The sequence below is a fragment of the Macaca nemestrina genome, chromosome 18, assembly GCF_043159975.1.
Source record: "Macaca nemestrina isolate mMacNem1 chromosome 18, mMacNem.hap1, whole genome shotgun sequence".
NCBI classification, from domain to species: domain Eukaryota; kingdom Metazoa; phylum Chordata; class Mammalia; order Primates; family Cercopithecidae; genus Macaca; species Macaca nemestrina.
In genome coordinates this window covers 87,389,248-87,404,320 of record NC_092142.1, presented here as the reverse complement: position 1 = coordinate 87,404,320, position 15,073 = coordinate 87,389,248, and the positions used below count along the sequence as shown (strand labels likewise).

The 15,073-nt window shown below is 62.7% G+C and overlaps 1 protein-coding gene across 1 annotated transcript in view; it reads right to left on the bottom strand.

Moving 5' to 3' along the window:
• The window catches only part of LOC105488891 (zinc finger protein, FOG family member 1), a 75,574-nt gene extending 64,235 nt beyond the window's left edge, over positions 1 to 11,339 (bottom strand). Inside the window, exon 1 of the mRNA XM_071085093.1 lies at positions 10,930 to 11,339. Within this exon, the coding sequence (XP_070941194.1) occupies positions 10,930 to 10,969 (40 nt within the window). The 5' untranslated portion in view covers positions 10,970 to 11,339. The remainder of the gene's footprint in view (positions 1 to 10,929) is intronic.
• Between the last annotated feature and the right edge of the window lie 3,734 nt (positions 11,340 to 15,073).

Genomic DNA, 15,073 nt, shown 5'->3' with positions numbered 1-15,073 from the left:
CCAGAGGCCAAAAGAGACTGGGAGAGACGGCCAAGGGCTCCCACCCACCCCAGGCCCCCATCCTCCTCACCCTCCTCCCTACCTTCTTTTTCAAAAACATAATTTATCTGTGTATTATCAAGAAATCCAGACACTTTAATCAGTGAGCTATGAAGTCAGAATTTCCATTCTTATCTTCGGGAGGAGTGGAAATGGAGGAGATAGGCGGCGGATCGCTGGTGGGGAATGTTAATGGGTGGAGAGGCTGGGCTATTGGCCACCGAGAAGCTGGTATCTCCTCCATTATCAAGGCTGTATCTCACCCACCATCTTGGCGCAGTAATGGGGCCAGTTCAACTTTCCCAGTTATCACAGGAGCTGAAACCTGTGCCCGCCAGGGGCCCGGACCAGGAGACAGTGCAGGGCGGACCAGGCCACAGCCTGCAGAGCTGGAAGGGTATGGAGATGGTCAGCTTGAGCCCAGGCCCCAGAGGGCCTGGGTGCCCACCGACCATTGCCACGGCGGGGGAAGGGGGTCTCTCTGCTCTCTGGGAAAATGTTTGGGTAGAGCTGGGTGTGGGCCTATGAGCAATGGGGGAACTGAGGCCGACTGCCTCAGGGACCCAAGAAGGCTGGGGTAGTCCCAAGCCTTCCTGAGCTGTTCCAGGCCCATGAAGTGGAAAGAGGGTAGGTGGTGTTGGGGACAGCAGCAGGACTGAGGTGCAAACACCCCATCCTCCTGCCTTGGGACTTGCAGGGTGTCCTGTCCCCTCCGGGAGCATATCCAGGGCCCAGGCCCGGGTTCAGGAACTATCAATCATAAACAGGCAGCCTGGGGGCACCTGGGGGCCCTGCCCCTGTGGGTCCCAACCTGAGACATGGCTCACATGCTTCGGCCCCTCGGGCCCAGGTGTGCTCAGCAAACCCCTAAATGTTGAGGGGTTGCTCGCCTGTCCTCAGGGCCCCTCCTCGAGACGGGGCACCCAGGCCCTAAACAGAGCACCTCTGTCCATTGGGAAGAAGGCGCCTCCAATCCACTCCTTCCAGCCCCCAAGGATTGACTGACGGACCACAGGGCGCAGAACAGCAGCCTTGATCAAGGGCTCCTGGCTGGCTGGAAATGCCCAGGGCTGGCCCTGCCCTACGTGGGCCAGGTCTAGTCGTGGCTCTGATCTCTTTCCTACATCTCTAAGGCTCTGCAGTGGCCACTTTGGCCCAGAGCGGGGAAGGGACTTGCTCAGGGTCACACAGCCAGAGGACACAGTATTGAGGCCACAGCTGGATCTGCCTGGAGACACAGGAAGGCCTCAGTTTCCTCAGCCTGAAGACGGGCGTCCCCTGGCCCAGAGGGAGCAGGGAAAGTTCTCCTGTAAAAACCACCACTGCTGCCCTCCTCTCGCTCCCTCCTCAAAATATTTGCTGGGTGGTTTCTCCGCCCAAATCTAGGAGCTCAAGCTCCAGGGCTGGGGCTGACCTTGAAACTCTCTGTCTCAGTTTCGCCATCTGCACACTGGGCCTCCCTCAACGGCTGCCGGGAGGACGTGCAGCCACATCTATCAAATCCTGGGTGCGGTGGCCGAGTGCGAGTCAGGGGCCTAGTAAATGCCCAGTAAGTGCTGTGACGCCGGTGAGCCTGGGGGCTGAGTGTGGAGAGGGGCTTAGGCCCTGGGATCACAGCGGGGGGAGGGCCCTGTGGCCATTGATGGCTCTGAGTCTCGGTTTCCCCTCCCATCACCAGGGTCTGGGCGCCTGATGCCAGAGGAACCCCAAGAGAGGCTGAGGGAGCAGCTGCAGGCACCTGGTCCCTCACTGGGGGCTGACAATGTCCAGGACAGACGCACCATCAACCGTGAGGCCCCGTCCCCTGTCCCCGGAGGACTCCCCAGCAGGTCTTTCCTCATGCACCACTTCAGGAAGGAGCCACGACCAGCCAGGCCAGGGCCTCCTCTGCTCCTGCTCCCTCGATCTGACTTGGGGAGCTGGGGCTTGATGGAAGAAAGGGAAGTTGAGGCAGGAGGCAGTGATGAGCACAAGTGCCCAGGAGGAAGTGGGAAGGAGCGGGCCCACGCGAGGCCGGCTGTGACAGAGACACCTGAGGGACGTCAGCAACCTGGGGAGGGGAGGGGGGCCCCTGCCCTGTGTGTGTGGATTTTGTTACACAACACAGACCACACGGGCCCTGGCCCAGGCCGCGCCTCTCGTGTTGGGTGGCATCCCTCCTCACAGCCCGGTGAGGTGAGCATCACTGCTCCATTTTATAGTGGGGAAACTGAGGGTGGCTGAGTGACTTGCACGAGGACCGGGCAACCCTGGAACCCAGCCTGGTGCCCCACGATACCCCCATTTTGCAGAGATGGAGACTGAGGCTTGGAAAAGCAAGGTAATCTGCCTAGAATGACAGAGAATCTAGGACTCTCCACTCCAGGATTCCAACCATGGCTGCTCACAGGGACACTCCCGGAGGAACCCGGAAGCCCGCAGTGGCCGCCCCTCCTTCTCAGGAAGCCACACCCCTGACAGTCCAGCAGGTCCTAGGCACAGGCAGCCCGCCCGGGACTAGGGCAGGGCCACCCTGCCCTGCCGCTGCCTCCACAGCCAGAGCACCACTGTGGGCTGCGAGACTCTAGTACAGCCACCCACCCTCTCTGACCCCCGAGGTTCTCATGTGCGAAATGGGTGGAGAACCCAAAGCTAAGTGGTCTGGAGAAGGGCAGGACGGGATGCCCATAGGCGCTTAGCAGACAGGAGCCCTCAGCACACCAGGCTCACTCCAGCCCCAGGTGGGGAACTGAGGGAACCAGGAGAGCCAGGGCCTGGGCTCTCGGAAGCTGCCCTCCAGCCCCCAACACCCATTTCAGAGGTGGGGAAGCCGAGGCTCCCAAGACCACAGCCAGTGGCCCAGGGGAAGCTGGGGAAGCAGACGGAGGCACAGGAGGCTGAGGGGAGGGGCCTGCTTATCTGCTAACCCGGCTCTGCCCAAGGTCAGCCGCCACATTCCTGCCCCAGCAGGGTCACTGCCTTCTCCCAAAACACGAGGCAGCTGGGGAGGGAGGAACCTGGGCCTCTCCGGGCTGCAGGCTGCACTGGGGCTGGTGGCCTGAGGGGGCTGAGTGGGCACTGCCCAGAGACAGCTGGGCCCACCCCCGGGGTCCACGGCCCCAGCTCCCATGTCACGTAACCTCACTCATGTCACATGTGACACGTCCCATGTCACGTAACCTCACTCATGTCACGCCTCCAGGGCCTCCGTTCCTTTCCGGTAAAATGGGTTGGCCAATGCCAATGATGATCTTAGCAGCGGGCAAGAAGAGGACGGCTGGGGCTGGGATGTTAGGCCGGCCCAGGCCAGGGTGTGGCACACTCAGGCAGAGTCCCTCCTCCCTTCAAAACCTAACACTGAAGGAGGGGAGGGCAGTGGCACTCTGCTAAATGTCCAGCCCTCAGGGCTTTTGGCAAAATATCAGTGATGCAACCAGCAGCTCCAGAGGCAGCAAAGTCCCTCATAGACGTGCCCGTAGGACAGCCCTTCCTAGCCCGCGCCCCACACAGCAGCCAGGCAGGAGGTGTTCTTAAAAAGCTCCTCCATCAACAGAGAAACAGAGGCCCCAGACACAGCCACTGTCCACAGGGTCATAGCAAGGCCAGGCCAGGACGTGAGGTTGCACTGTTGTCCGAAGTGGTCCCCAGACTGGTCACCTCCCTCTCCAGAGTCCGGCATCAGCCCGGAGCCCTGAGGGTGCAGCCCAGGTGGTGGGGCAAAGCCCCTGCAGTGGGGATGGGGTGGGAACCTGGGGCCTCCCCATTGAGCATCCTGGTCCTCACCGGGCCTCCCACCCCTCTGTCCTCAGCCCACCCCGTGACCCCATGAACAGGGAGCACCATGTCACTTGGCATGAACAACTCAGGTCTCCTTCCTGACCCGGGACCCTGGGTCTGCTCCAAACAGCTGCTATTAAGCACCCACTGTATACCAGCCCTGTTAGACTACTCAACGCAGCTCGGATAGGAGGGACCCTGTTACTCCCACTCTAAAGAGGAGTCTCCAAGGCGGGCATCTGGGAGACACTGGCTGAGGCCACCTGGCTGAGAGCCACACCCCCTGTCCTCACTCTGGGGTCCGTAAGTCAGGGCCACATGCTAAACATGAAAGCTGGTGTTAGGCAGAGGGCAGGACCAGACCACCCCCGCTTCCTCCTCGTACGGGGGCAGGACTCGTAGGACCTTCTCATCCTGGTTTGAAAAATGGGTGTGCCCACTGAACCCACTGAGGCAGGGAGGGCCGCCACCATGACGTCGCCTGGGCCCAGAAAGATGGCCGCTCCCCAGGAACTGCCAGTGTGCCTTCCTGCGAGGACCCCCACTCCTCCCGACCCACCTTCTCTCCTGGCCCTGCCAACAGCGGGCTGGGGACCCTCGATAAGCCCTGGGCCTCTCACTTGGCTGCCTGGCCCCACAGCCCTTCTGGCTTGGCTTGGTCCAGGCCCTCCCAGAGCCGGGTGGGGAGGTGGAGAGGCACGCGCAGGAGCATCATCTCGGCCCCTCCGTGCTGCCCTCGCCAAAGGGAAGCCCCAGCCCAGAGAGGGCCACACAGCCTGGGGAGTCGGGCTGCGCTGGAGGGAAAGGCCAGCCAGCTAGAGGGTGGGTGTCAGGGGCTGCCCCGACCTGGGGGTGGCGCGGTGAGCTCCATGAGCAGCAGGGACCCTGTGTGTTTCACATGCTGGACTGTCCTGGGAGACAGCCTGGGAAGAGGGATTTCTCCATCTCAGATAAGCTGGAAACCACAGATCTGACCCAAGTGATTGACCATGAAGGGGAAGAAGGGGAGGAGGAGGGGCAGGGGAGGAGGAAGGCAAAGAGGAGGAGGAGGAGGAAGGGGAAGGGGAAGGGGGAGGAGGAAGGCCCTTGCCAGATGGCACTGCCAGTCCCATGGGTGGGCATTAGGCTGCTGGGGAGGAGGGAGAGGAGGGGGAGTAGAAAGAGGAGGAGGGAGAGGAGGAAGAAGAGGAGCGGGCGGGAGAATGAAGGGGAGGAGGAAGGGGAGGAAGAGGAAGGGGAGGAGGGGGAGAGGGTTAGTAGCAGCTGTCTCGGATAACAGGTGTTTTCCTTCCATTCTCACAACAATGCTCAGGGGGCAGGTACTATCATTACACTCACTTTGCAGATGGGAAAACGGAGGCTCACATGGGCAGGCCTTGCCCATAGTTCTATGGCCAGTAAGTGGCAGAGCTGTGGTGTGAGCAGGCCATGTCTATTTTGAGCTGAGCGTCCATCTGGTCATTTATCTGACAGAGAGTTCCGGCAGGCCCACTCTGTGGGGACAGGACTGACCCAGTCCTGCTCTCAGGGAGCTTGCGGGCCTGAGCGGGGAGCGGGTGATGGGACGGGCTGGCAAGGCCATCAGGCAGGTATGGACGGGGCCTCCGAAGGAGCACTGAGCTGCATGGGGGCCGCCTGCATACAGGCGAATTCCAGGGGCCAAAAGGAGCCAGAGAGGAGCCACCCAAGTCTCGACTTGCACACAGGCCCTAACGAGGGGCTCACCCCTGACGGGCACCAGCTCTCCCCTGGTCCATAAGGCCACATGCGTTGCCTGCAGCTTGTAGGTGGCTGATCCCTCACCCATGGGGTCATCTGCCTCCTAATGACACAACCAAGGACAGCGCATCCAGAGCAGTGGGACTCATGAAGATTGCGCAGCCAGGCGGGGCGCAGGCGACCCCCTCTGCAGGTTCTCGAACCCCCTTCCCTTCAGTCTGGGCCACTCCTGCCTGAGTTTAGGGTGGCAGACGAGGTGTGGAGAGCAGACCTGTGGCTGTAGCCTCAGTTTCCCCCTCTGTGAAATGGGGTCAGGAGCCACTGGGTACCTCCAGGAATACCCAGGGGTATGGTGGTCGGGTGGGCAGGAGCCCCACCAGGGCCCCAAGTGTGGCCGGGCCAGGTCCATGGGGTTGGCGATACCAATCGGCCAGGCAACAGCTGCCTCCAGGAGGAGGCTGTCGATGGCAGATAGGCCAGCGGGAGTATTATTCACAAGCCCGTCAAGCCCAGGAACGTCTGGTTGGCATAGAAACAGGAGATAAGGGGCACAATTAATGGCATCACATTCCCTCCTCCTTTCTTCCCCAACTGACCCATTTAAATCCCCAGCGGTGCTGGATGCCACGCTGGGTTCCTGGTGACCTCTGGGGAGGGACTGGCAGGGCTGACGGCAGTCCCAGGCCCAGGGAGGGCCCGGATAAGCCTCCCAGGGGACTCCCCCTCCGTGCAGTAATGTCTTAGGAAGGAGGCCGTCTGGGGGTCAGCCAGGGAGGGGCTGGGGAAAGACCTCAGAGGGCCTCTGGTCCCAAAGGCCCATTTCACAGATGTGGAGACTGAGGCTGAGAGAGGCCCAGGTGGCGGGGCAGACAGAAGCCAGAGGATGGAGAGGGGGCAGCGTGGTGTTCACAGACACACCCTTAAGGAGCGCATGCCCAGCCACCTGGGTTCCAACTCTGGCTCCATCACTTGCTTGGGCAAGAAACTTCTCTGTGCTTCAGTTTCCCCAGATGTAAAATAGTGATCAGAAGAGGACCTGCTTTAAGTTAATACACAGCCTGGCACAGAGAGGGCTCTTAAGCATTGGCTGTTATGAATATTATTCTTACCATCAAATAAACACGAGCTGTCTGCCTTCCCTGAGGCCCAGGAAAGCAGGCAAACCACAACTGGCCCAGAGCTGGGTGACGGCGTGGGCTCCGGGGTCCGGCAGATCCTGCTGGAATCCAGGTTTAGCGGTGGGGGGCCTCAAGAGTACCTCCCGATCTCTAATTCCCTCTGCTAAATGTGGCTTGAGGGCAGGTGTGGTGCCTCATGTCTGGCACCCCAGTGCTTTGGGAGACTGAGCTGGGAGTATAGCTTGTACCCAGTTCAAGACCAGCCTGGGCAACATAGTGAGACTCCATGTCTATTTTTTTTTTTTTAATTAACTAAAAAGAAAGAGAGAAAGGGAGAAAAACGTAGCTGGGATCAGGACTCTGAGATGACAGTGATGGCTTTGCAGTCTAAGCACCAAGCCAGCTGCAGGCACCATTTCCCTCAGGGTGGTGACTGGCAATGGGGCAACTGGGCCAAGGACCAAGTAAGCTGAGGGCAGGACCTGCAGCCCCTGGATGGCAGACACTATCATACCCGTTTTTCCAGCAGGGGGAAACTGAGAGCTATGGAAGTCACAGTAACTTGTCTCCCGTGGTTTGGCAGCAGGATCAGCCAGGCTGCCAAAGCTCCTTCTTTCCTGGATGCTCTGCTACCACCCTGGGTCGTGGGCATGGTAAGGTGGCCTCTGAGAGCCTCGACACCCAGGCGCCTCCCACGCATGGAAGGCCACTGTGGATGGCTCTGTGCAGACATCCCACTCATGTTCATAACACATCACAGAAACCACCCCATCGCCCTCTGGGCCCAGCCCAGCCCTCTCTGGAACTGGAACTGGCCCTTGCCAGATGGCACTGCCAGCCCCACGGGTGGGCGTTGGGCTGCTGGGGAGAGCAGGTGGGTGACTTTGAAGCTTGGAGTGAATTAGTCATCCTGTGGCTACCAATAATTTGTTTAATCAAAGTCTGAGAGTGTGTGAAAAGCACCTTCCTCTGAGCTGCGGCAGCTGCCTGGGCTGGGACAGGAGGGGCTCAGGGACACCCTGCCCCGCCCCGCACCCGGGCTCCTTCCGGAAGGCCCTAACCAGCCGGCCTGGGGTTCTGTCTGGTCTGTGGGATCCATGAGCCCTTCCACTGCAAAATGCCCCTGTGGACCCTCAATATCTCCAGACTGACCCAGGGACCCCCACAGCCCTGGGGACCTATTCTTGACTCCATTTTTCAGAGCGGGAGGCCAAGGACCTGCCTGACTCCACCACTCCCGACCTCACTCACACCTGCTGGCACATGCTGGCCCCCTAGCCCCAGGCGCCTCTCAGCCCTTGCTCCCCTGACAGCAGCGGAAAATTGAGGCCAGCCCTACAACGCCAAAGGTCACCCCCTTCCAAGAAGTGTCCCTGACCACCGGACGTGCCCCCTGCTCCCCTTGGCTGCCCCCTCTGCCCCTCTCATTTGCCACTGGGACCCAGGGCCTGTATGCAGTAGTGCTCGGCAAACAGTGCTCAGCCCAGGCAGGTCTGCGGTGCCTCCTCACCAGGGCACACCGGCCTCCCCCAAAGCAGCCTGGGCCATGGAAACCACCCTGATATTTTTTTTTTTTCAAGAAAACTCCAAGCAGTACACTTGGTTCTTGCCAGGAACTACCAGCAACGCCAGCAGGATTCAAGGGGAAAACAGCCTCCCTCCCTCTGGAGGTGTCAAACCCACCTCTGTACCGTCTATGAGGAATCGGGGCGGGGTGTCCTCCCCCTTCCCCCTCCTGGCCAGGCGAAGTCAGTTTTCTTTCATTTTGACGGACTGTACCACCGGCCACAGGGGAGGATCAACTTCTTGGCAATTAAGTGTGTTTGGGGAGAAAACTCCCCCAGACAGACAGCGCAGGGACGCCGGCTCCCTGGCCCCAACCAGGCCCGTTCCAAGCCCCCACTCGCCCCGGTCGCGACGCCCCCGCGCTGTTCTCCAACCCGGCCGGGCCTGGTGGCCAAAGATAAGGCCCCTTATCGCTCTTGGCAATCGCCATCGGGCCGACCCGCCAGGCGCTTATCAGAGCTCACATCGACTCGGGCGGGAGGAAAGCCCAGCGGGCTGGGGGCGCCGGGGGTCCCGAGCTGCCCCGGCCCCGCGCTCCCCGCCGGCGGCCCGGCCTATCGCCTCCGCCATCTGGCCGGCCAAGGCCGCGCTCCCGCCTCGCCCTGCCCCCGCTCCCACGTTTGAAGTTAATAAATGGAAGCGCCTATCGCAGCCACCATCGGTTGCGCGCCTTATCAGCGCGGCACATCTATCTCCGCACGGAACAAAAGGCGCACAGAGGCGCGGGCAGCTGCGCCAGGGCTTTGATGGGGGCGCGGGTGGGGGGTGGGCGGCCCGAAGCGCTCGGCCCCCTCCGCTCTGCACTCGCGGCCGGGCCGCAGGTGAGGCCAGGGCAGCGGGCACGCACAGGCGCTGGCAGAGGGCGGGCGGGCGCCTCCGCTTGGTGACAATCAGCCTTCGCATCTTAACGTGCTGAGATCTGCCAGGGGGAGGAGGAGCCCCGGGCCGCGAGCGACAGGGAGGGTCCGCGGCCCCGCCTCCCTCGTCCGGGCCCTTCCTCTGCCCCGGTCCCAGGCCACAACGAGGATGGGCCGCTAGGGCTCACCGTGCACCCGCCGCGGTCCCAGTTCCCAAAGTGCGCGCGCTCTGCCCGCCCCGCTGGGCTGGGCTACGGGCTCTCGTAGGCGCTGGCTGCCTTATCGGCGCTGGAAATCGGTTCCCAACCTGCGATCTCCCTGCCCGAGCTATCTGCATTTCTCATCACAGCGAAACACACACACACACACACACACACACACACACACACACACACACACACACACACACCCCAGAACCGAACACAGGCGCTCAGGGGAGGAAGGAAAAAGAAACCAGAGCATAAGCGCGGATCGGGACCTGTGGGTGGTTTTTAATACTTGAGTTGACATGATAGACGGCGACTTTCGGGAAACAGGTCCCGTTTGCACTGAGGGAGTTGGGTTACGGGAACCGGTTCATGCCGGTGACCCCCGCCTCAGGAGACCTCCTGAGTAGGGAAGCTCCCACAGGCCCCGCGCAAGGGGTCCTGGTGGCAGTGGTCGTGTGGACAAAGGAGGCAGTGCCCGGGCGCCTGCGGCTGGGCAGCGGGCCGGTTTCCGTCGTGGCCTCCTGGCAGGGCTCAGACGACCTGCCCGTCAGGCTCCGGGGAGGCGCCCCAGGGAGGAAGACCTGTGCCTGGGCCCTAACCATGAGGCGCAAAGTTATTATTGGCCTAGGGTGGGGAGGGGAGCTTCCTGTGCTCTTGCTCCCTCCTGGCACAGCCCAGAGGCCCAGGCCAGACAGTGGTCCCGAGAGCGCAGTTCTCATCGTGGGGGCACTGGCAATGTGGCGGTGGGGCCGCAACCTCTGACCCCGCAGGGAACCGGACCAGCAAGAAACGTGGTTGCGTGCAGGGGCGACCCTGGCCTGGGGCTACGTCCTGGGAGGCCCTTCTCTGACTCAGAGCAGCCCCCTGGGATGCCAGGGGGTACCCGCGGGCATCCGAGGGCACCATTCGTTGCCCATGCCGCCTTGGCTGGGACATTTGCAGGGTCCAGGAGGTGTCACCAGGCAGGCAGGGCCTGGATTCAGGACCCCAGCACTAGGGCACGGGGTGGAGATGTCTGGGGGGCTGGAGCCAAGTGCCTAGGCTGCAGCAGCTGCGCGCTCCCCCCTCCCCTGCCCTGCGGCTCTGCGACGGCACCGGTGGGGGTGGGCGCGGGCGGGTCCTTGCCACTTGGCCAGGCATCTCCACGCGGCCCCGGGTGTCCCCTCTCCCTCCCAGGTCTCTCTCCGCTTCTAGATACAAAGCCTGGGAGAGTCAACCGCACGAGATAAGATCACAATTTCAGCCCGTCCCGACAGAACGATCTTATCAGGACGGGACTTGCAGAATGGAATATTTTAAACTTTATCTGAGCCCAGATCGGGGCCGCCCTATCGCCGCACCATCTCGCAGATGCGGGGGAGGGGCAGGCCGCGAGGGGCCAAGCGCTGCCCGGGCCGCGCCCCCAACCACCCTCCTCCCGGCCTCCGGGCGGCCCCCTCCTGGGCTGGACCCCCTGGTGCCCAAGCCGAGACGCGGGGGCCCAGGCCGCCGGCAGAGATTAGATTACGGCGCGCTTGGCACAGCGCGGGGGGCGCGGCGCGGGGTGAAGGTCGCCTGCGCCCGGGGCAGAGCGGGGACAGGCGGGGGCGGCGCTGGCGGCAGGGCCCCGGCGGGGGTCGGGCGCGCGGCGGGGACGGCGGGGACGACGGGCAAAGTTTGACTCACGCTTGATCTGCCGGGGGTTGCTCTGTTTCCTCCTGGACATGTCTCCGGCGCCGCGCGCCCTCCCGGCGGCCGCCTCTAGCCCCGGGCGGGCGGCGGCGGGCGGCGGGGGCGCGGCGGGGCCGCGGGGCCGCTCATGCCCCCGGCCCCCGGTTTCCGCGGCCGCCCCGGCCCGCGCCCCCAGCCCGCACGTCCAGCCCCGGAGCCGCTGGCGCCGCCGCGGAGGCCTGAGAGGCCACGGTCCTGCGCTGCGGGTGCGCGGACTGCCCGGCGGGCGGGTGCCGGCTCCTCCGCTTCCGCGCACTCGCCGCCGCCGCCGCTCAGCTTTTCTCAATGGAACCCGCGGGCGGCGAGCGGCGGAGCAGGCGGCCACTGCGAGGGCGCTCCGGAGGCGCAGGAGGCGCGGGAGGCGCGGGAGGCGCGGGGCGGGGCGGGGCCTGAGCGTTGTCGGCCGCCGCGCCTCCCGCCCCGCCACGCCCCCGAGCTCCGGCCCCGCCCCGCTCCGCCTGCTGGGCCCTACACCGCTCAGGTTCCGCCCCCAGCGCCGCGACCACGCCCCAGGCCGCCGGCTCTTCACGGCGCTGTCTCCGCCCCCAGCGCTGCGGCCCCGCCCCTGTCCGTCTGGGCCTCCAAGGCACTGGCCCCGCCCCGCTCTATGCCCCGCCCCTTCCTGGTTCGGCCCTGCCCCAGTCCCGGGGAGACCTCTAGCCTCCCTCCCCGACTCCTCCTTTGCCCGGAGGCCACGTCCCAGGCCCGGCTGGGACTCTGAGACCTATTCGGTTCTGTTCTGTTCTTCTGCCCCGCGGCACGGCATACCGCGCCCCGCCTCTTGGTGCCAGCTCCGCCCCCAAACCTGACCCGACCTGGTTGGGCCCTGAGACGCCGAGGCTCCGCCCCCGCCCTGTAACTCCGCCCCCATCCCGTGGCTCCTTCCCAGACCCTTGGGCTCCGCCTCCCGCTCCACGTGCGCGGTGGGGGCAGTGATGACCGGCTCAGGAAGCCCGAGGCCTTGACGCCCACGTTTGTCTTGGGCCAGACTTGGGGTGTGGAGCGGATTCGGGCCGGGAAGGGGGCTTCCGTCCCAGACTGCGGTGAAAGCAGCACGGGGTCCGCCACCTGCCATGGCCCCCAAATGGTGTTAGTCCGCACCCTCAGGACAGCCAGGAGAGCGGGATCTCGGGTCTTCCCCTGTGAGCTCAGACCAGGCTGGAAATCGAGGAGGGGGTGCGGGAGCCGGCAGCCCTGGGCGTTGCCCCTTGGGGCCTCTTTCCTCACCGAGCCTCTCCAGGGCGCCCCGCAGGAGACCCACGAAGGAGGTGCCCACAGCGCCCGGGCCACAGCCCCCTCTCGGGGCAGTCAGAGGTCAGCGAGATTTGTGGGCGCTGTGCTGTCAGCTCAGGCCTGGAAATGGAGAACCGGGCTGTTGCCCTCTGGGGTGTGTTAATGGCGCCCAAGAGCCCCACCTGATGGAGGCTCGGGGACTTGCTCAAGGTCACGCACTGGGGGGTGTCCCCCACTCCCAGCTGAGTTGTATCATTTCCTTTTAATGTTCTCGGCCTGCACTTGCTGCCTGCTTCCCCATCCCCATACTCATTAGAAACGGGGGTGAGTGGGCCCAGGGGCAGACAGGAAGGACCCCTCCCACGTGGCGACGAGACCATGGCACAGCAGGTCTGTCACACCACCTGCCAGCCTGCTGGGAGCTCCTGAGACCCCATCTCATGCCGACTCCTGTGACCTATTCCCTGGCTCCAAGGAACGGGAGAAGTGGTCTCTGTCCCTGGCACAGGAGAGTGGTGAGTGGGTAGGAAAGACAAGGGTACGTCACTGGATACACGCCGCGCCCCCTCTCCCCTGCTCCACCACCATAGACAGACAGGAACACTGAGACCAGGAGGCCAAGAGAGCTGCCCAGGGGCATACGGGTCCTCCAGCCCTTCCTGCTCTCTGCCAGGGTCCAGTGGGCACAGCCTTCCCACAGCTGCTCTCTGGAAGGGGTGGGGCCCATGTCTGATTGGTTCACTCAACCCAGGACCTCTGCCCACGCCCCCACCCCACCCAATGTTTGTCAACTGGATGGAGCCCCTACCCGTATGGGTTTCCCATTGGACCTCACCTCCTTCCCAAAAGGAGGCCAATTTAGAGTATGTGGACCTGGGAGTTAGGGGAGTTCCTGGAGGAGGTGGCCATGGGCTGGCACCTGGGCTGGGTCTGAAGCTCAGCTGGGTCCACGCACAGCAAGTGGCACCCAGGCTGGTGCTGCTGGAACGGGTGGAGATCTGTGTTGGGGTGGATTCTGAAGGTCAGCAGGAGATAGCCATGATCATCCATGACTGATGTCTGTCTAGGCTGCAGGAGGAGATGATAGGATCATTTTGGATGCTTCTTTGCCTGAGCTGAGATTTCTATGAGCCCGTATATAGATGAAAACATGGAGGGACACTCCCAGGGCAGCCAGCGAAGGGGGCCGGCGGTAGGTCCAGACCACAGCCTGCTGCCCTAGCTCGTCACTAGCAAGGCCCCATGCAAAATGAAAATATGAAAATGTGGTGCCGCCTGGATCAAAACCCCAAAACCCCAGGGCATCAAGGGCAGGATGTTGAGCCCAGTGTAGTACCCTTCACAGCTCAGGCCCTGTGGTGGTGCATCGGTCACAGCCCTACCCCTGCCAGGGCTGCTTTTGTAGCACGTTCCTTCTACACGCTGTCCCTCTACCTGTCCCGGAGGGAGGCATTATTACAGATGAGAAAACTGCGGCCGAGAGGGGAGGCTGCCTGCTGATGTTGAGTGGTAAAGCCGCAGGACCTTGCACACACCACTAAACCCTCAGGGAGGTCATGACGATAGCCATACACTGAGGAAGAGAAACAAGGCATGCTGTCTAGATGATGGCCTGGGGGAGCCCAGAGCAGGAGCGGCCATCTCTGCCTGGGGAAATCAGGGAAGGCTTTCTGGAGGAGGTGACATCCAAGTGGGGCTTTCAGGGGTCCCTGATCAGGTGGGAGGGGAACAGGGTGTGGGGTTGCTGAGACTGTCTAGGCTGAGCCCACCTGGGACCTCCGCCCCCCACCTGCTGCCCATTGTGAACCCTAGTTTCCATCTGCCTCTGCGTGTTCTCGGGGTGTGTTGAGATTCACATCCAGTCACTGGTGAGGAAATTGGAACTGCATTCAGCCCGCATGGGGTTCTCCCCTGCTGGCTCCCAGGGAGAGCAGGGCCTGGAACACATAGGAAGTGCTGTCTGGCAGTGGCCTGGAGACCACCTCTCCTCCGAAAACAACCTCAGCCCAAAGAAGACATTTTTGGGGTTTGAGCAGTGAGGGTGTGCAGGGGTGGGCTGGGCCAGTGGACATGGAAGTCCAGCCTTCCATTGTGGTAGAGGGGTGTGAGGGGTATATATACCTTACTATGCCTCTACTCTGCCTCAGCCCTGCCCCTGATGCTCGGTTGGTTTTCGGCAGGGGGTGGGGGGGTGGGGGGTTCTCCTGTGCGTTGCTGACCCTGTACATTTGGAGGTCAGGGAGGAGGCACTCTGAGATGGCCTAAGGGATCCCCACCTCCCAGCCTCCCCTCCCCTTTCTGGGACCTGTGTCAGCATCACCAGCACCGCACTGCCTTTGTGCTTCCAGGCTGTGCCAGGTCCGTGCCACCTTTGCACAACTGGCTGGGGTGGGGGCTCAAGTTATCCCCATATTACAGATGCAGAAACTGAGGCTTGGAGTGGGCCAGCTGCTTTTCTGGGGTCCTACAGCTTGGAAGTGCTGGAGCTGGGAGGGAGCCCAGGAACTCTCACTCCAGAGCCCATGTTCTTCACCCTGAATGGGACGTTGGGAAAACTGGGTTTGAGTCCTGGTTCTGCCACTTTCCCTCCGACCTGTGGGCTATCGGCTGTGGACCTGGCTCCTCTGACAGGCCAGTGCCTAGCTTCCCCAGCCCAAGAGGGCCGCCGGGGCTGGGCAGCAGCTGTGGATGGGTGAGGGGCTAATTGTGGCACCACCTATGTGCCAGGCTGACTGTTAAGCTGTGACTCAAGGAGCCACAGAATGTTCTAGAAACTTAAGCTGGACCTTGAAGGATGAGGATGAGGAGGATGCTCAAAAAAGAGTGATGGGAGAGAGAAGGGCATTTCTGGCAGAGAGGGTGCAGG